At 33.8% G+C, this 23,003-nt stretch overlaps 1 protein-coding gene across 1 annotated transcript in view; it reads right to left on the bottom strand.

Annotated features, from left to right (window-relative positions):
* Window positions 1-23,003, bottom strand: part of LOC122397492 — a 140,372-nt gene that overhangs the window by 16,089 nt on the left and 101,280 nt on the right. Inside the window, exon 5 of the mRNA XM_043396667.1 lies at window positions 12,848-13,178. Coding sequence (XP_043252602.1) covers window positions 12,848-13,178 — 331 coding nt within the window. The remainder of the gene's footprint in view (window positions 1-12,847; window positions 13,179-23,003) is intronic.

The following is a 23,003-nucleotide window of genomic DNA, read 5'->3' as shown; positions in this document are numbered from 1 at the left end:
TCAAACAAACTTAAAGAATCAGGGTATTTCGCACGAGTAGCGAGGAAAAAACCTTACGTCACTAAGTTGAATAGAGAAAAAAGACTTAATTTCGCAAAAATTTACACGAATAAATCATCAGATTTTGGGAAACAAGTTATTTTCTCAGACGAGAGCAAGTTTAATACTTGGGGTTCAGATGGACGAAAATTAGTATACAGAAAAAAGGGAGAATCTTTAAGGCCCATAAATATTAGACCTACAGTCAAACATGGTGGAAGTAGCCTTATGGTATGGCTGTATGGTTGTATGACCGCAAATGGTCTCGGAAACTTGCATTTCAATATAAATATTTAAATATATAAAATCAAATTTGAAAGACAGCACACAGAAATTAGGTCATTCTGACAATTACTATTTTCAGCAAGATAACGTTCCCATCCACAAGATTCATTTAATTAGAGAATGGCTTTTATACAATACGCCTCACGTTTTGGAAACTCCTCCGCAATAGCCGGACATAAATCGAGCATATATGGCGAGAATTGAAACATCGTTTGCAAAAATATAAAATTACAAACAAGAATGATTTAAAAAATGCTTTGCAAGAGGAATGGCAAAAAATAGAGGGAAATGTAACAAATAATTTAATTGAATCTATGTCCAGGCGATTACAAGCGATTATTGATAATAATGGGTATTCGACCATGAGTCACAAACAAACAGAATTCTGTATGAATATATTTTTCTCGCTGATTTTCTTACTTAATTCGCCATTTGAGATTTGTTTGTTGTATTTTTATTCAAGTTACAATAAAATTCATATTATCTGAAAGCTGAGTTAATTCCCTAACTGCATGTGTCCCTTCTATAGTTAACTAGCCTTCTATAATCAAAATTTTTATTTTTTAAACTGAACGTGTTGTGGTTTATGGGTACTTTCTTCGTTAACTGTACATAACAGTAGAATTAATAGATCACAAGTTTATGATATCTGGCCATTCGTATCTTACGAACGATCCAGATTTCAGTGTTATTGAGAAAGCTTATCGAAATAAAACTATTTATGTTCCTAATGATTAAATTGAGATAGAAAATAGAGATAGAAAGTGCTAAGGGACAAAATAAAGGGTATAGCCGAATAAGGGGGTTAAATGTGCCCCAAAACCAAATTGAACGAGCGATGAGTCGTTCGATAGCTTATCGAAAGGAAATCTTTTGTGCCAATTTTTAACCCGAAATCTCGACGGTGGAGGTTAACCAATTTACATTATCTCCTTCGACGTTTTTCTTCCTTCTTGTTACAGCTTTTTCAAGAGCCTCAGTGCTACAAAAGTCATCGTTCTGCATTCTTATGGCTATAAAATAGCACTGTGGCTCTTGAAAAAATAGCCATAAGAATGTAGAACGATGACTTTTGTAGCACTGAGGCTCTTGAAAAAGCTGTAACAAGAAGGAAGAAAAACGTCGAAGGAGATAATGTAAACTGGTTAAAAATGAAATGATTTCGCTATCAAAAAGACAGGCCATGTATAATACATTATAAATATAGTCTAAATGAAAATATCCCATTCAATGAACTTAATATAAAATCTAACAGGCGAGGTCGACCAATGACTCTAGACAACATTGTTCAGGAGAAATTATACGAAAATGGACAACGTGAAATTAACTATTTAAAAAAAAAGGGGATATCACCTTTTTAACGCTATTAAGAGCTACAAGGAAGTCCAAGATTATGGTCGATCTTTTTTTTTTTGACGAAACAGAAAATGATATAAATCATTTATAATTCTATATTATTAATACTTTTAAATAAAAATTAAAGAACATATTATATTATACATATAGTATTGTATGTTAAAAATTATTATTCATTAAAAATGTATTCATTATTTTTCACTTCAGAATTTAAACATCCTTCAATTATTTTCATAAACAGATATTTTTTAACACGTTTTTGAGCTTGTAGAAGTACTTTTGTAACTTTAATATGTGTCTGGATTTTTTTAAACAACGAACGCAAAACATCATTTTACGCAAAATAGCTAAAATGTGATTTACACCACTGAGGCTCTCAATCCGCCACATCATTTTAGAATAATATTATTTTTTCGTAATGTTTGTAAGTTGCGGATAAGGAGTGAACAGATTACAACTTTCTGTTAAATTTTTTAATATTCTAAGTGTCATGATAACTGACTTGATAATTGTGGGATTCGGGGCACGATAGTCAATTATGAACTCGATAGGTAATACTTACGTTATGGGACAATTATGCATTCGTATATTGAATTATCTTAGATTTATAGAGCCTGGCAGCAAAGTTGGTCATCATTCGAATCATTTTGAATAGATATTTATCCGAATAAATTCGTTTCAGTTGAATATTTCATCCGTAATAAATTATTCGTTATTTACTCGAGTAAATAAAGACACGTAATTCTTTTGTTATTATTTACCGTTATCGAGTTAGCTCTTGGAGGGACAATCTTTGGAGGGTGATTTTCCCTCTTAAAATTGAGTTACCGCAAAAAATATTTTTTGATTGTCTTTTAAGGGGACCAGGCAGTCAGATTAAGACTTTTTATAAAGGTTTATTAAAAAAAAAAAAATGGTTAGGTATAAATAATTTTATTCTTACTAGATGTTTTGGTAGCTTAAAATGTATACGAATACAAATTTTGTATTGCAAAATCTTGTTAAACAACCATGTAGCGAGCACTTAAACAAATACAAATTATTTTTATTTTGCAGTGATTTTTCTTTTCCAGGTAAAGCGAATCGAATGTACCAAACAGCAAAATAGTCGGAATAACCACTGCTTTGCACCGACCTATTTAAACATTAACAAAAATCAAAATTATGAAAATGGGGCATTAAATACGGAAAATGGAGATTTTAAGGTAAGAAGCTTGTCTTATAAATGTTTTTCTGGAAATTAGAAACTTTTACAGGTTCATACTGAGGTTCAGTGCATAAAGGAATATTTTCTACGTATGTAAAAAAAGTGCAATCACTGCAAAATGAAATGAAAACAATTTTTCGAGAAAAACGCGTTTAAAGTTTAGAGAAACTTTTGCTTGCGCTATTACATATCTCTTTTAAAAACTTCCAGCAGAATAATACGATGTTTCCAGAGCTTCTTCAGTATCTGTACGTTGCTGTTTAAACAATCCTATTAATTCAGTTCTCTTTGGATCTATTCTTCATACTCATTTGGGATTCGTTTAAGCGCCGTTCATTTTTTTTCCTCGCACACTGCCTCCGCGCGTTGTGCAATTGCAATACTCAAATTTTGCAAAAATTGTAATAATGATCTTGCGTCATTAGTGAAGATACGTATCGATAAATAGGCTGCAATTTCAACAATTTCTGTCCCGCTGAATAATGTTTTTGGAGCAATTTTACAGACTAAATTATTAAAGCTTTCGTTTTAAAAATTTTAATGGGATATTCTAGAGGCCAAAATAAGACAAAAATCAAGAATACCAATTTGTTGATGGAAGCTTCGTTAACCCCTTAACGTACAATTTAATTGCACATAATTTTTTAAATGTGTACTATTTAATCTTGCTTAAATTTGTTCGTACATGGAAGGGCCACGAAAAAGAACAGATTTGTTTTACGAATATATCGTGAATGAAAACATGTGTTTGATTTTAATATGTAAAACTCGATGACGAGTGAGTAGCCTCATGATTGTGAGACTTGACATCAAGAAGTTGTCAGACTCGTTATTGTACGACAAGGGATTAAAAAGTTATTAACGTTTAAAGTTACGCCTGTATTGAATTGTTTTCTCCAAAATGCGTAGGATTTCGGGGGTATGTGTATTCAGCAAAAATTTAGCAATTGGTCCCTGCAACTAAACATAATTTTTTCAGAATAATTTGAAATGTTTTAATAACTTTTTAATGAAGGCAACAAATTGATATTCTTGACTTTCGTCTTATTTTTTCAGGGGTGGCCGAACACCCTATAGTATAGTCACCAATACATCGCTCAAGTAGCTTTTCATTGCTCAAGTCTTCATAAATGGGTAAAATTACTTTAAAAACATCATCAGGAAGTGCTGGTTTATGTTTATAGCTGTCCAAATTATTTTTTAATAAATTATTAGGTCTTTGCGTTATCTGCCGCTTGACTAACTGTTTCGACACCTCCGACTTCCACGCTCGACATTTTCATCTCCCAAACCGTTATTTTTTACCGCAACGTCATTTTCTTTGGCATTTAATTTCTGAATAATGTTACTTTCGAAAACAAAACTGAAAAAAAAATCGATTATTTGACTGTCTGGCCCCCTTAAGCCTACCAAGTTTCGTTTGAATCACGGCCTTTTCTTGTTTTAAGGAAAAATGCCTATTTAAGCGATGATAGATTCCACACAATCGAGTATTTTCACGCATATTAACCAATACGACGTTGGACGCAAAGTGACTGAAATTAGCAACCCTCTTATTGATTCCTTGACGACGACCTTGTGGTCTCCGGTCTCGTACGCGATATTAAGAGAAGGCTATCTCAAAGTATATTACCGGATGCTTGTCATTGTCAAAGGCACTCAGGGGCGCACACGCTCACGCTCACGCTTGTTAAGTATAAATAATTATCGGAAATCTAAGTGTGACGTAATTCATTCAGACACGCAACTCTTTTATTACTATTTTTTATCTAGATATTCTCCTGTTGCCTTTTTTTCCTTTTCTATTCACGAGTCCATCCAACAGTCTGCCATTCATGGTTACGATTTAACATGGCAGACAAGATCCTTTAATTACAGTCTGTTCGACGACTTAAGAAACGAGACAATCCATGAATTTTTATACGTTTATTTATTCAAAAAATAAAAATGTTCCGTTCCTCGGACAATTGTTTTTAAATTTTACCGAACTCCTAAATTATTTATAGCACCGTATTTCACTTTCCAGTGATTTTGATTAGTTCTATGACTTTAAAAGATAATTGGCCGTGCGAATTACTGCATTTAACAAATTTCTTCTAGCAATTGTCGTTTCTTTCGATCGGCGAGTGTGAAATTAGAGCGAATTTAAAGTGAGATTGAAAACGAGTTTCTTTTTGTATTTCTTCTCTTCGCCTCTTTTCGCCGGGTCTGCTGAAGATGGTTCGGAATCGACTCAGGATAATGGAAATTCTTCGGATATTATTTCCACGATGATGTCTGAAGTTCTTTTCCCTTTGGCTGGAAGATCTCCGATCTCCTTTTCGAGTCTGTTCTCGCGTCATTCCGTGGTTGCTCGACCGCATCCGGACAGACAATCCCGCGCTTCTGATAAACGAGCGGTTTTGCAACGGACATGCTCGAAGATCGGGGAAAAAATGTCGTCCGCGACACCTTACGCTGCCAGATATTTTTGATATCAACCGTTATCCGAATCTAGGACGGACATTTTTGTCGCGTTTCCGTGAAACGTCTCCCTCGTTTCTCGTGTCATGCTCGAATTCGATTTCGAACTAAAATACAGAGACTCCGAAGAGGCAATAAGAGAGTCCAATAAAACCATAAAATTCATCTCAACCTTGAAATTTAGAGTGAAAAACAAAATTTCTACGTCTTCAAATACTTTTTTAACTTTTTATCTGTTTTTTTTTTCAATAGAATACACGGGAAATAAAAATTTAACCTTGTATTACACGACTTTTAACAAATATCATTCGCTTTAGAAAAGTGCGATAAACACATTTTTTTCGTCCCAGCACCAAACTCTTTCATCGCTCCATTTTACGAGTCCTTTTTGGCGCGCAATTTCCGACACCCAGGACAAGTTAAATTACAGTTCGCAATTATTCTGTGAATGTAACGAACATTGACGCGAAAATTCGTTCCGCAAATCACTTTTCGACGCTCGTATAGGTAGGGCGCGCGAAACTTTTACAGTTTCCGACGGTAACATTTGCTGTCCCGTTCTTGTACAATGGAATTCGTTGGTTTCTATATTTTATGGTTCCAAAGTTTGGCATCGCGAGCGTCCCTACTTCGCGCAGGTGTCACGTTGGGACATTTTTTTCTTTAACGCAAGCGTGCGTTCCTTTTCTTTTTACTAGGAAATATTCCACGCGCGGAATACGGAATTTTTAAAATTCCGCAACTCCTCGAATACTTAACGCGCCACGCGTTCATTATTCGACGTATCGATACTGATTTCTCGTTTCTAACCTAACAACTTCTTAACCTATTTACAGTGGCTCACAGTGAAAGTCGTTCACCACATTCGCTTTCTTAATTTTGGCCAAAATACGCATTATATGAACATGACATTTTTGTAATTAACGTAATAATGTTTCATCTCTATTGTTATTTGTTTCCATATAAAAAGAAACCCAAATATTAGCAAATGATTGAAGCAAAATGAATATGTGTAATGACATCTACACTGGTGGACAAAATGATAAGGCACCGTTGTACACATAAGAAATTCCAGATGTATTTAGTAAAATCTTAAAGTTATTAGCAGTAAACTATGTTATAAGTGAGAAACTTCCTTTCAAGGCCACGTACCAGTCTAGACAAACAAAACACGGTGCATTGTGGTCTTTGAGTTTCATTGTTTCGAAATTTCAGGTGGACAAAATGTTAAGGCACTTGAAGTAGTCTGTTAGAAAACGTTGAAGTGTGCAGTTCTCTGCAAGTTTATCTTGTAGAAATTACTTATTAATAGTTAGTTTATAAGTGTTTAAATACTTTTTAACCCAAAATTAAATTATGGGACGAGGAACAGCATTAAGCGAAGATGAGAAGATTAAAATACTCCAGTTAAAGTCTAATGGAGAAAATCAAGTACAGATTGAAAAAAAACTAAAAAGAAGTCGGTGTGTTATACAGAATTTTTTACAAAACCCCGAAAAATATGGGAAACAGAAGTCAAAGGGAAGACCTGCAGCCCTTTCTTCAAGAGAAAAAAGATTAATTTTGAAAAAAGCATCGAATTCTGGACTTACGCCTCGACAAATTGCAGTGGATTGTGGAGTTAACGTATCGACTAAAACAGTCAAAAGAGTAATTCAAAAAACAAGCTATTTAAAACGGAAGAAATTTACTATAAAGCCGCCGTTAACAGACAAACATAAGACCGCCCGATTAAGTTTTGCAATAGAGCACATTCAATGGAAAAACCAGTGGAAACGAATTATATTCACGGATGAAAAAAAACTGAATTTGGATGGTCCAGATGGATATAAATACTATTTCCACGATTTAAGAAAGGAGCAAAGGGTATTAAGTCGCAGACAATGTGGTGGTGGTGGAGTAATGATATGTGCAGGTATCGGCTATAGAGGAAAAACGGAAATAGAATTCATTCAAGGCCGTATGAATAGTGCTGGTTACTTAAATTTAATTAAGAGACACATAGACACTTACGCTCGCAGAATTGCTGGGACAAAATATATATTTCAGCAAGATAATGCAGCTGTGCATACCGCTCGCATAGTAAAAAATTATTTTGAAACGGAAAATGTAAAGGTTTTAAATTGGCCCGCAAGATCTCCTGACCTAAGTATTATCGAGAATGTTTGGGGAAAACTCAGCCGAACATTATATGAAGGTGGAAAACAGTATAATACAGTGTCCGAATTAAAATCTGCAATTTTAGGAGCTTGGGAAAGCTTGGATCAAAATTATATAAAGGATCTGTACAGAAGTTTACCAAGAAGAATGATTGAAGTGGTACATCGTCAAGGGCAGTCGACACATTATTAAAACTTAAAAAAACTATGTAATCTTATTTCATTTTAATACTTTTGTAATTTTATATTGAAAGTGCCTTATAATTTTGTCCACACTCAATTTCATTTTCTTGGTATAAATAATAAATGGATTGAACGATTTATTTAATTTTTTCATATATTATGTCAAAACTAGTACCTTATTTTGTTGTGTATTCATATTCCACGTATATGTACAAATAGATGTTCATTTCCAAAAATTTTGAGGTGCCTTATCATTTTGTCCACCAGTGTATGTCACACTAAAAATCGTCCATCTACAGGGTGGTCCACGCAATTGTTTCAAGTCATAACTCCGTTATTATTGCATTTACGCAAAAATACCAAAGGAGAAAGATAAATGGTTCGAAGAGCACTACATCTGTAGACCTTTAAATTTTTTTTAGATGCAGCAATGCATGTGCAATTAACAATTGCATCATTTCTTTAAATAGAAATGCATATTTTTTTTTACACATATCGATTCTTCTGTTCATTCTGCGTATAAAATGATTAGGGTACCATGGCGAAAAAATTATTAGATCTCGAGATATTTTCAAAAAATGTCTTTATTGAAGAAGATACTCAAACACTTCATGACTATGTTGTAAAGGTAAACACCCTTTCGACATTGTTATCATAACAGAAACTCATTTGTATGAGTAAGCATTTCATCATTCAGTAGCAATTCACATATCGTAACTCGAGTACGAAAACTAAGAACTTGAAAAAGTACGTTTTCTAAAAAATAAGTTTTGCAATAAAGTTATCGCAACAAATACATCAATACGTTGGCCAGCTCGTTCACCTGATTTAAGTCCCCTTGACTCTTTTCTGTGGGGTTATTTGAAAGATAGAATTTGTTCAAATCCCATAGATTCTGTAGAGAATCTGAGAGAAAGAATCATACTGGAATGTGCAGCAATAACTGCAGATAATTTAAACGCAGTTATGCAAACAATAAAGAAACATTATCAGAAATGTTTAGAATGTAATGGAGAAGCGTTTGAGCATCTTCTTCAATAAGGACATTTTTTGAAAATATCTCGAGATCTAATAATTTTTTTGCCATGACACCCTAATCATTTTTTACGTAGAATGAACAGAAGAATCGATCTGTGTAAAAAAAAATATGCATTTCTATTTAAAGAAATGATGCAATTGTTAATTGCATATGCACTGCTGCATCTAAAAAAAATTTAAAGGCCTACAATTGCGTGGACCACCCTGTATAATATTCGTGGATTTCCCTAACTAACATATGTGTGTTCAACTGTTTTTCACATTTTTTCGCTTAGTAACCATTAGATGAACATAGTTTTATCATACTGTTTCATTAATTTATCGATTTGGAAAAATAGAATCTCAAAGAAAACGAACAACAATGAAGATACGAAAATTAGTAATTTTCCATTATAATGAAGGTAAATTTTAACATGAAATTGTACGAATTATAAATAGAAGTCGTACTACAATAGAATACATTCTTAAAAGATATAAAAGTGAAAACCGAATATCAAATAAATTAAAAAAAAATAAGAAGAAGATTTTAAACGATAATTATGAGCGATATGTTTTGCGATAAATTAAGAAAAATCCCAGGAAAAGTGTCCCAGAAATAGCTGCAGATGTTGAAATACATTTAAATAAAAAGGTGCACCTAGAAAATATTCGTAGAATACTACGGAAAAATAATTATTATGGTCGAGTAGCAAGAGGAAAGCCATTCATCAGTGAAAAAACAAACTTAAAAGAATCGAATTCACTCGGAAGTATATTAATCAAGGCTTTTCGTTTTGGAAAAACGTTCTGTTTGCAGACGAAAGTCAATTTCACATTTTTGGTTCAGGTGGGAGGGTCACAGTCTGGAGGAAACCGAACACAAAATTAAATGTAAAGAATATCTTACCCTTACATTTAAAAAAGGCGGCGGTTCTGCCATGGCTTGGGGCTGTATGTGTCGGTGCATTACATTTTATTGAGGGAAATATGGACAGATGGATGTACTTAGATATTCTAAGGAAGAATTTGAAAGAAAGTACCGAAAAATTAGGCATTTTGAATACATTCCACTTTTATCAGGACAACGACCCTAAGCATAAGTCTGCAATCGTTCGGGAATGGTTACTCTATAATTGCCCAAAGGTAATTGAAACACCACCCCAATTGCCGGATTTAAATGTTATTGAGCATATATGGTACGAGTTAGAGACCACAATTCAGCAACGTTTCATAACAAACAAAGAACAATTAAAAGAACCGTTCAAAATAGAATGGAATAAAATGTCTTCTGAATATACCGAAAAATTAGTTAAATAGATTTAATAATAGGCTTAGAGAAGTAGAGAACAGTAAAGGAAATCCGACCAAATATTAGAAATAAAACTTTTTATAATTAGTTTTTGGTTTATAACTAGATGGACGATTTTCATTGTGTGGTTCATTTCATACATGTACATTTAAAATGCTGTAATGTAACTATCTTTTTACAAAAATTTGTATTTTTGGGTTATATTACGTAATAATAAAAACAAAATAGTTCGCTATTCACAATATGTACATATTTTTTACTTGTATTTAGACTTTTATAAAAATTCATACATACTTAACCACGGTGGACGATTTTCACTGTGAGCCACTGTACAGTTAGTTTCATTCGCTATTTATAAAAGAAATTTATCGAAACTATGTGCTGCGTTTAAAATTTTACGATAAACTTTTATGCAAAGATTACTCGTAAAATTTCTGCAAAAGTATTCGTATTCTGCTTAGCAGGAGCCATTTTGTTTTATTTATTTTAAAGCGAATTTTAACGATCTATTTTAATTCGAAACATTGTTGAAATAACATTGATAATTAGACGTTAACGTGTAAAAGAATTTTTAAATTACATAAAAAATGATATATCGTTAGTTTCGAAGTTCTTGGACATTTTCAACAATAATGTGTTATTTACCTCTCTGTACATCGATACATCTACGCAATATCAATGCATACTGTATTTGCTTCGTTTGACCTAACGACCTACTTGATAAGTTGCAGATATGCAGTAGCTTCGTATGCTATCCAAAACCTTTAGCAAAGTAAGTATAGTGTGCATTAATAATGCGTAGATGTATGTAGGTCGTATCGAACATTTGACGTAGATTTGTGTACAGAAGTTGAATAATACTTCGCTATTGAAAATGTCTCAAAACTTCGAAACTAATGATATTTAAACCCATGTTTACTAAGTACGACATGGTTTTGAGACACCTGGCATAGAAAACTCAGAAAATTTATCACTAAATGCACGTACAGTGAGTGTAAAAAGTATTCGTACACTAGTCAATTTGAACAAAAACTTTGCAGAACTTTGTTTATTACAAAAGTATGTTAACAAAAACATGCATACATATTCTTAGAAATCTCTGGAACAAATCTCATTAACAACAAATTATTTATTTATATTTATTATGAAAATATTAACAAATTTCCAGAAATTGGCGTGAAATATACGTGTAATAAGTATTCGTACACTTCTAATTTTACAACAAAAACTGTAAATTTTAGCACATAAACGTAACAAAAATCAGTCTATTTGTTATTTTAGTATCTAGTGGGATTTCCTTGAGATTGTATAATCGCTTTAAGCCTTTGCGGCATTGAATTTACTAAATTTGTGGTTATAGTACTAGAAATTTTGTTCCATTCCTCTAAAAGTGCATTTTTTTAATCTTGTTTCGAAGAAATGTGATGGTCTTGAATTTTTTCTTCAAGATGACTCCATAAGTGCTCTATCACATTTACGTCTGGAGACTGTGGAGGGATTTTTAATTGCTGCGGCACATTATATAGGATCCACTGACGTGTATTATAAGCATTATGCTTTGGATCATTATCTTGCAAAAATATATAATTGCCCTGTAACTGCATTTTATTTGCACTAACCTGAAGATGCTCTTTTAGAATATCGATGTACATTTTGTGATCCATGATACCATCGATAAAATGCAGGGATCCAACCCCGCTCGCACTCGTAGAGCCCCAAACTGTGACTGATCCTCCTCCATGCTTTACGGTCGGCTTCAAATTTCTTTTTTCGTACTCGGTATTTTTTTCCGCCATACTGTACATCGTCCATCTGACCCAAATATGTTAAATTTACTCCCATCGGTAAATATAATACGGTTCCAGTGCTCCATAGGAACATTAACGTACTCTTTCGCGAATTGCAATCGTTTCTCTCTATTAATTTCATTTACGAAATATTTCTTACGAGCTACTCTGCTGTGATATCCTCTATCCCGTAAAAAATTACGCACTGTGCTACTGCATACGTTAATGTCCAGATCATTTTTAAGTTCAGCTGTGATTTTCACCTCACTTATCTTTGGATTTTGCTTTATTTTTCGAATTATCCATCGGCCGGTATACTCATTTATTATTCGTTTACGTCCGTTTCTTGGATTATTTTTTACAGTTTTTCGATCGCCATATCTGTCAATGATTCCTTGAATCGTGGACCTCGGTCTATTTAAAACTTTAGAAATTTCACTCAGTGTTTTACACTTATTATGTAAATTTATAACAATTTTCCTTTCTTTTTCAGAGGTTTCCTTGCGTTTTCGTCCCATTTTACTGATAATTTCGTTGATAATGTTTGAATTCAGGATACTACCTATACCGACAGCGTCTCCAGACATACTGATGCTAAGTATGTTTACATATCATGGATTATCTTGTAATCGTTCTATGTGGAATGTTACGAATCAACGACTGTACGAATACTTATTACGCGTATATTTTAGGTCAATTTCTTGAAATTTATTAATATTTTCATAACAAATATAAATTAATAATTTGTTGTTAATGACATTTGTTCCAGAGATTTTTAAGAATATGTATGCATGTTTTTGTTAACATACTTTTGTAATAAACAAAGTTCTGCAAAGGTTTTGTTCAAATTGACTAGTGTACGAATACTTTTTACACTCACTGTATCTTTGTTCAAGATTGTAACGTATCGTTCGTTCGCTTTAAATAACAGTAATTCCCAGTTGTGTTCCCAGCTCGAGGGATTAATTCGTTCGATGGTAAGGATTAACAAATCGATAAAATAGATAATTTGAATTGTTTCGTGTACAAGTCTGTATCTGACCTGGAAGATGGTGACCTTCTTCAGCACCGAGAGATTAACGTGTAACGCCAGCTCGGTCTTCAGCTTATCCGGAAGCAGACCCAGCGCGGTGTTGATGTCGCCGCCGCCCTGTATCCGTCCGCGCGACCAGCTGTAGTCGTACCACCTGAGGACCCTTCTTTTCATTCCTCCAGGCACTTTATGGTGTCTCATGTAGGTCTTTGCGCCGTCGAGCAGCCTCTCGAACTCCAGCCGGTTCGCGTTCCGATTGGTGATCACGTTCCCGACCTGTCCGACGATTGTCGCGAAAATGAAGACGCCGATCAGGTAGCTGACTATCGTGAAGACGTACCTGCGGATCAGGAAGCGAGAAAAATATCCGATCAGTCCAAGGAGGATGTGAACGATGTCCTCAGTTCATGGACGAGCGGCCCCCGCCGGAGCCTTTCTCCTTTTTTTTTTTATTCCTCCCTTACTTGCCTCCTCTCTTTCTTTCGTACGTTTGCTCCTTCACGTTCGACCATCTTCCTTCCTTCCTTCCTTTCTTCCTTTTAACTTAACGTGATTACTTACTTGCTCTATTTGCTCTTTCACTCCTCAATCGTGACATTCAGTCGCGCCCAACCTCTTGCTCTCTTCTCGCCCAGAAGAATACAGTTGCGGACAAAATTAAGTGGACAGGTGGGGAAAATAGGTATGAATTTAATTTAATCAAAGTACTATAACTATTATGCACTTAAGTTTTGTATATTATACAGGGTGTTCCGCATTTTTCTATACACACCTCAGCAGTGTGTTCTACAAGTAAAACTAAGATTGAAATGTTATATAACAAATTCCATAAATGCTTAGTTAAGAAGTTATAACAAAAATATGAGTCGTGAAACTTGATTGATAAGTATATATGAATAAAGTAAAATCAATCTTTTGTAAGTATTCGATATTGTGAGTTTTTGTGCAATTTATTGAACATAAACTTGAACAATAGTTACAAATTTTATGACAACAAACAGTTATCACCGAAAGAAGAGATATTTCAGCACACAAGATAAATGATAGAAACTAAACTCTGATAAAGAAATGTTTAAGTTATCTACATAATTCTACGTTAAAAATATTTTTTCGTGTCTCAACTAGCAGTTGCTCTCTTTAAACAAAATTTTAGTAAATTTGTTTGTTTAGTAAATAAAAGAACAACTTTTATATACAACATTTTATGTTTCTGTCATAACTTTTTAACAAAGCGTTTATGAATTTGTTGTTATATAACACTTTAGTCTTATTTTTACTTGTAGAACGCACTGCTAAAGTGTGTACAGAAAAATGCGGAACACCCTGTATCTTTATGGTAGATAATTTAGCGACTAATTGAAATTAATGTTTATATTTGTGTTGAAATAAAGTATACTTAACGAAAATGTTGATTGATCGCCGAGGGACAAAAATAAGAGAACACTCGTTTAAGATGTTATTACAACGCGAAAAATGTGAACAATCGCGAAGTATTCAAATGAATTATTTGGTCGATGCAGAAGCTTTCCATAAAACAGATTATTTGTAAGGAAACAGCAGAATATTTTGTAAGAAAAAAATTTTCAAATCAAATTCGTAATTTGATTATAGCGAACTGTCGAAATAAATTAAGTTACTGTATAGTAGCAAAAAAATACTGCTTTTCTAAAAGTGCGGTTGAAAAAGTTTTATATGCCACCGCGAGCGAAGATCGTCAAATTACTCGTAAATGTCGACAAAACCCAAGAATCTCAGCGCGAAACATTGTTGAAATGTTAAAATTAACTGTGTTATTGAAAATAGTACAATGAAGGTTGGATGAAACGGGGTTAAGATACTATAAATCCAAACGTAAACCGCACATTAATAACATCAACACGAGGAAACGTTTAGCTTCTGCTAAAATATACAGGGTGATCGGCCACCTCTGAGAAAAATTTTAATGGTAGATTCTAGAGGCCAAAATAAGACGAAAATCAAGAATATCAATTTCTCGATTGAGGCTTCGATAAAAAGTTGTAGAAACATTTCCGGCCACACAGTATATTTTCGGTAAAGAATTTTTTTCTCGCAAGTACGTAGGATTTCGAGGGTATGTCTGTTCACAAAAAATGATTGTAATTAACCCCCGCAACCGAAAATAATTTTTTTACAATGATTTGAAATTTGTTAACTTCGACGAAAAATTTGTCCACTTACTGAATTTTTTTCTCGAAAGTGCATAGGATTTCGGTTGTATGTCTATTGACCAAAAATGATTGTAATAGACCCCCTCAGCCGAAAATAATTTTTTTAGAACGATTTGAAGTTTTTTTAATTTAATTTTTTAATAACTTTTTAACGAAGCTTCAATCAACAAATTAGTATCCTTGATTTTCGTCTTATTTTGGCCTCTAGAATCTACCATTAAAATTTTTCCCAGAGGTGGCCGGACCCCCTGTATAAATATATCAGTATCATTCCAGAGAAAGATAATATGGAGCGATGAAAAGAAATTTAAACTGCAGCAATTAAAAAAGAGGCGTCATGTATGGAGAAAAAGAAATGCAAGCATAAAGAAAACCGTTTTGTACTATTATGTCAATTGTTTAATTTGGAGGACGATCATTAATGTTGTGGGGGTGTTTTTTGTGGAAGGTACAGATTGACGGAACAATGAATGCAAACAAGTATATTGAAATAATAAACGAAAATTTAGAAGAGGCAGTTACGAAAATGGGACTTAAAGAAGAATTTCTTTTGCAATAGGACAACGACCTGAGACACACTACTAAAAGAAAAACAAAAAAATTTCAGGATTCCGATATCAAATTATTGGAATGGCTGTCACAAAGTCCAGATTTGGATCTAATCGAAAACTTATGGAGCGTACCGAATTCAAATGTACGATTAGAAAAATGGCAGAACAAGAGTAATTGTTTTAAATATTTACTATTGACATTTGGAAATATTAATAAAAATTACATTGAAAATATGATAAATAGCATTCCACGATGTTTAAAAGCAATTATTGCTACAATGAGTAGTCATACTACATATTGATTTTATATTTTTGTATATTTTATTACTCTTATTTTTGTCTTTCGGCAATTATTTCCGTTAAATATAACTTATTTCAACACAAATGTAAATATTAATTTCAATTATACGTTAAATAGTCTATGTGACATCAAAATATACAGGGGGAGGCACGAGCTGACAAAAAATGTTTCCTATCGAAGTTAATCAGTATTTAACCAATAAAAAGTTACAGCTACTTAAATTTAAAAAGAAATTGATTTTTTATAAGAAATTGAGGTTACTGTAATATTTTTAAATAAAATTAGGTATTTCTGACTTCATGGTATTGTAGGTGACGTCGAGACGAATTCTACGATCTGATACACTATGATCTTCAGATGACATTGAAAGAACAATTGCTATGATTCGATTGCCACAATATTTGAAATTCGGCGATTATAATTATATCGGCGATACAGGCCTCGTATTTGAATGTAAACAAATGAACGTAAACATTACGAATGCTTTATTAGTAGCATAACATTTATTCAACTTCAGGACTTAACACACAATATTAAAGAAAAGTCTATACAAAACCAAACTGAAAGCTTGTTAAAAAGGTGCATGTAATTAGTAATTAAATTAAATATTCGAACTGCATACCACCTACCTCAACACAAAGTTCTATTCGTTGTAATATAGTTTTATGTGTAGCTTCAATTAGAGAACCTCTTTCTACATTTCTACACATTTTGTATAAATTTTGTATAAATTTTCCTTTTATTTTGTGTGTTACGTTCTGAAGTTGCATAAATAAGCATTCGTAATGTTTACGTTCATCTGTTTACGTTTAAATCCGAGGCCTTAGTGTTATGTATCGCCGAATAATTTCAAATATTGTGGCAATCGATTCATGGAAATTTTTCTTTCAATGTCATCTGAAGGTCATAGTGTAGCAAGGTCGTTGGCTTAGTTCCATTTAAAAATATAACAGTGACCTTCAATTTTTATTAAAAATCAATTTGTTTTTGAATTTAAGTAACTGCAATTTCTTGTCGGTTAAATACTGATTAACTTCGATAGGAAACATTTTTTTGTCAGATAGTTCGTGCCTCACCCTGTATAAAACTTAAGTGCGTAATAGTTATACGTACTACTTTGTTTAAATTTAATTTATACTTATTTCCTTTACCTGTCCACTTAATTCTGTCCGTAATTGTAAACGCTAAACCAAAGCGTCGCGAAAGTGCTACAATAAATTAGAATAACCGTAATTTCGAACGAAAATTCTTAACCATTTGGGGCACTGTTTAGATACCAAAACACTTGGCACAGTTCTTGATCGTAAATAATTTTAAAAACATCAAAAGGAAAGAAATAACTTTTCTCCTTCACGTTTTGACCATTTGTCGACCGATCGACGGAGCAACGGATTATCGCCGCCATGTTTAAGCGGCTGTATTCCTTTCGAGTTTACCAAAGGGAGAATTAATTATACATTATATTACACCTATTACTGATTCGATGCAATATTATATTTTATTTTACTTATTAGTAATTTGATGTATTGTTTAAAAGTGTTTTAAATTTTATAAATTATACTTTCTCTCGCGAAGCCCACCATTTTCCGAATATTCTAGGAAATAGGTTTTTTTATATGTTTAAATTGTTACTATAATCGTGTGCAATCAAGAACCGTGCCAGGTTTTTTTTCTTGAAATTGCGTCGCGGGCTTGAATTTTCTCCAAAACTTCTACCACGAATTTAAATAACCACTGATCTGAGGAAATGAATCCAGAAAAATCCTGAATCCCCTCGTAATTTATGAGATCTGATATCGCGACGCGTTGCAACTAGTTTTCCGCTATTTTCGAATCGTTCGCTTCGTGAAATGTTCGTAGGGACTATCGACAGTTTGAATCTAGAAATCAAGAGATGTCTTTTTTGTTAATGTTCAACAGTTTATTAAAAGATGCTGTAACGTCAGCAATCTCTTTGATATTTACCTATGAAACATAATTGTTTTTATCTTTGTAAAGCTGTCACAGCGATAAATTAGCAACATGATTTAGTTTTTCTCAAGTGTTCTACTTTTTTTTACATTCTCATGTTTAAAACTAGAAAATGATGGATGTTCTTTTTATTAGTTCCCAATTCACAATGTGATACTTTGTAGTATAAAATACAAAAAAGGTTTTTTTAATTTGCAATTCAGAAACGAACCTCTTTCTTAAACTTCGACATCTATTTTGGAATATAATCAATTGCTTTCATTTTCTCGACTGAAATAAAATAAATTTCTACGATCGAGATATAGATAAATTAATTTAGCGATGGGAAAGACCATACAAGAATAGCACTCCATGAAATATTAATACACAGTATGTCGGAAAAATAACGGAACTTTTTAAATTTAATGAACACTACTATTAACTACATCTATGTGAAACAATATGTAACCTGAAAGCTGTATATTTCCTCTAGAAAACAAAAGCATCATTATTGGAATCGACTAACGGATTGTCAAGTTATAACGATTAAAGTGGCAGTACCTTTTGTCACTTCGTCGCAGAAACACAATGGAACAAAGAGCAAATATTAAATTTTGTTTCAAGCTCGGGAAAACTTTTACAGAAACATTTGAATTGATGAACAAAATTTATGGTGATGATTGTTTATCCCGTACACGTGTGTTCGAATGGTATAAACGATTCCAGGACGGTCGTGATGCTTTGGAAGATGACACAAAGCCAGGCCGGCCAAGAAAGATAAATCGCGATGAGTTGGTGGAAAAAGTGCGTGAAATGATTACCTACGATCCGACTTCAAGTGTGAGATGGATGGCAGAGGTACTAAATACGACTAAAGACATGATTCACGAAATTTTGACAAAGGACTTAAACAAACGGAAAGTCTGTGCTCGATTTGTTCTTCGCGCATTAAATGAGGTACAACAGATTGTTCGCGTTGAACATTGCAAGGATCTTATTAAAACAGCCAGACGGAACTGCACATTCCTGGAATCGATTGTGACTGGAGACGAGACTTGGTGCTTCAAGTACAATTCACAAACAAAGCGCTAAAGTGCAATATGGAAGTCCCCAGACTCTCCGAAATCGAAAAAATTGCGATTCCAGAAGTCACGAGAGGAGACAATGTTGATCTGTTTTTATGATGCTGAAGGTATTATACTTCGGGAATTCATTCCACAGGGTCAAAATATTAATGGTGAATATTATCTGGGTGTTATGGAGCATTTGTAGAAAAAATTGTTCGAGTGAAGCCATCGAATATCGAGCGCAAGGAAGTTGGTTTTTGTTGCACGATAATGCACCATCGCACAGGACTGTCGCTGTTCGTGAATTTTTGGTGAAAAAAGAGGTCTGTGTGCTCCAACATCCTCCGTATTCGCCGGACTTATCTTCATGTGATTATTTCCTATTCTCAAAACTCAAACTGGCTATGAAAGGAACGTTTTATGACAGAGTTACACAAGTCCAAGGCGCGGTGACAAGAGTCATTGTGGCGATTCTGCAAAATGATAAAACAAAATCTATGCTGGCACTAGTCGAACGTGCCTAGCGGTGTATTGATGCAGAAGGGATGTATTTTGAATAAAAAAAAATAATTTTAGCAAAATAACTAATCTTCTTCTTTTAATTTAAAAAGTTCCGTTAATTTCCCGACATACTGAGTATATCCGATTAATCTGTATATATTTTCCTTGAATATAATTTATTTAAATAAACGATACAATTATTTTCTCAGCAATTGATACGCATGCGAAGCCTTCCAGACAAAAATTCATTCAAAGATGATTTCTCGTTGAACAATTTCCGAACTCCGAATTTCACGTACGAAGTTTGATTATAACAGAGACGATGTTTCGATAAATTCAAGCTCGCAACTGGGACGAAAATTTTAATATACCGAAACGTCATTCGCGAACGAGATTTGATGGCAGTTTTATTTTTGTTTCTCGTATTGGAATTTTGCTGTTCTCCCCTCTATTCCGTGGCGACGTACATTTCTCTGAGCGGTCTCTTACCATGTACAGCCTTCTATTCCTCTTTTTTCGCTTCAATCACGCCTAACTATGCACACCAATCATCCACGATATTCGAATACATACGCACGCACAAAATACACGCACACAGACAAGGGAACAGATTTTCACGTTCTTTCTCTTCAATTTTCTTAAGTATCCTTTTTCGACAAAAATCTTCATTCGTCCATATTTCTTTTTCTAGAATTCTCATATTTGGATCTTCCATTTGTTATTGTTATTCTTTATCCATTCGTACCTCTACTACGTTTTACCATTGTTTCGACACGACATTCGCGGTCACAGATAATTTTAATAAAATAAAATTTCACTACTCGTCAGACATACTAATCTTACTTAACTGCGTTCTGGATCTCTTCGTTTGCAACTTTCTACTTCTAACGTGAAACGTAACGTATTAAGTTATTATAGATATATAATTCCATTGGTTTGTGTTTTCATTGTTTGCTTCAGAAACGAATCCAAAACTTGATTCGATCGAGACAATCTATTCGACAACTTCAACGATCATCGTTCACGCGTGTGAATCGCGCGAAATCGATCGTTCGCTCGTTACCCTCAAGTGGCCATCTTTGATGGCAGTAACAAATTACAAAAGTAGAGTGCTCGGTAAACTATCTCCGGCAATCCAAAGTCTCGCCTCGGGGGCTTAAGGTCAACGGCAAACGAGGAAATTCGATTTGCGATTCTCAAGGTATACTCCCGAGCCAACGGCAGATTAAATTTGACCCCTTGATCGAGATTCCTGATCGTCGATCCTATTCCACCCTCTACGTGCACTCGCTAGACAACTTTAGTGTCTCGTGTATTAACTTTAGAAAGACTGACAAGGAATATTGTCCAAACGATGCAGCCAGAATGGGCGCTTATTACGACCTAATGAAAGTTAACACTAAACCTACTACGACCGGTCAAATGACCGTTTTTTAAATTTTCTTTAGAATTTCTAACATTCAATGTTATTTTAGAGCTATTTGACTTTATGACTTTTCTTATAGTATATGTACAATGAATTTTTCAATATTCACTTCTATTCTTATTGTTTGTTTTCTCAGAACAATATACAGGGCGTTCGGCCACCCTTGGGAAAAATTGTAATGAGAGATTCTGGAGGCCAAAATAAGACAAAAATCAAGAATACTAATTTGTTTATGGAAGCTTCGTTAAAAAGTTATTAACGTTTAAAGTTCCAACCGTACTGAATATTTTTTCTAGAAAGTAGATAGGATTTCGGGGGTAGATCTATTCACCAAAAATTACTGTAATTGACTCTCGCAACCAAAAATAATTTTTCCCGAACGATTTGAAACTTTTTAATTTTGTCAACTTTCACACCTTCTCGAATTTTTTTCTCGAAAGTAGGTAGGATTTCGGGGGTGTGTGTATTCACAAAAAATGATTGTAATTGATCTCCGCGACTAAAAATAATTTTTTCAGAATGATTTGAATTAGTTTGCATTTTATGTATTTTCCATTTCTTAAACTTCAATAAACGTATCTACACAATAAGTAAGCTCTTACACTTATGTCATTAACTTTATTTTCAATCATTTATAGTAGAACCTTACGTGTCGACATAAATACCAACGCTGATGTAATTCATATTTTTCCATTTAATTTGCTTCAAAGTACAGAAACTTATTTGAATTTTATATAGGGTAGGTTGGAACTGTTTAAATTCTAATTGCGTAAACACGACGTGCAAAAATAGCATACTTAAGAAATTAGTCACTTCGTGTACCTATATGTATATGTACAAGTAAAGTTATTTTTAGATGCGTTTTTATTCTTTACTCTATACAAAATTTGTTGCTAGAAATCGGTAATATTTTAAAAATATTTTTATTTTTAAAGACGATGCTTAAGGTTGGTTGTTTGAATACATGTTAAATTTAAATAAATAACTTATTATGACACAACCATTCGAACGGGGGGAAAAGCACGTGATTATTATTTTATGCATGAATCTCGTGCACTTGGATCTCTACTTATATTTCCATCGGTGTACCGCTCCAATCAAATGGTTGTAACTTCGTTGTTTCTTTGAATTTCGATATAATATTTCACAAACAAATTTTTCGTGAAGTTTTAAAAAAATGTCATATAAAAAAGGAAATCGATTTCTTTGACCCGAAACGAGAATATCCTCTTAAGTTTCCTCGAGTGCAACTGCATCTCCGGTCATTAAGCGGTCGCGTCGTTAGGCGTGCTGCCAGGACCCGAAGAGCTGGAAACATCCGCTGGGTCAGCCTCGATGCCCCCAAAACCCCACAAAATCCGACGAATACGAAGAAAAAAGAAATTATCCTCGAGGAATGTGTTTCGCCTTTCATCGCGTCACCCTTTCTCCCTTGGTGTATTTTAACGACCAAAGCCATTTCACTCCGATATACAGTGGCTAACGAAAGTATTCCAACGCCTATATTTATGATTTTTAAAACGATACGTCTCAAGGTTGCGATAGTAAAATTAGGAAATAATTCAATGGTCTATTATATTGTAAATGTACGCCATTTTTTAAATCCTCAGGGTTTAATTTACGCATGTTTTCCACAAACTTGAAGTTGAACATTTTTTGGCAAACGTCCCAATTATAAATATAAAAATCATGTAATAGTTGTAAAAAAAATATTCTTAAATTATTCAAATATCACTGTGCAGATTATAATTCGAGAAAAATTGCAGCTTCTTTTTTGACCAGTCGATGCTCATTGGGACATTTACCGTAAGTTTAATCTAAAATTGTCTAGTTCCTGCCCCTATCGACGCGAAGGACTGCAATGCAGCAGGTCGTAAAGATGCCCCAGGATTTAGGGAACCGTCCTAAATTTCTATCGGCATTTTGTCAGCCTCGCAAACATAGTTTTCCAAGGTATCTTGGAGGGAAAAGATATAGTACTCTGCAATCAGAACGAAATTTACCTTCGAGCTAATAGCCAGGAATCACGTCGACTTTAATTGGACGAATTATTGGGGCCCACGAACAGTCAACGTTTGTTACTTGTTAATTGCCTTTTCATTAATTGGAGGACCTACTCTTTAAACGCAAACCGTGAGAGCGTTTTATATTAAAATCAGCGACGTACTCCTCTATGCAAA

Source organism: Colletes gigas, unplaced genomic scaffold (assembly GCF_013123115.1).
Source record: "Colletes gigas isolate AHSC1104 unplaced genomic scaffold, ASM1312311v1 Colletes_gigas_Sc00009, whole genome shotgun sequence".
Classification (NCBI taxonomy): domain Eukaryota; kingdom Metazoa; phylum Arthropoda; class Insecta; order Hymenoptera; family Colletidae; genus Colletes; species Colletes gigas.
This window is presented reverse-complemented; position numbering and strand designations above follow the sequence as displayed.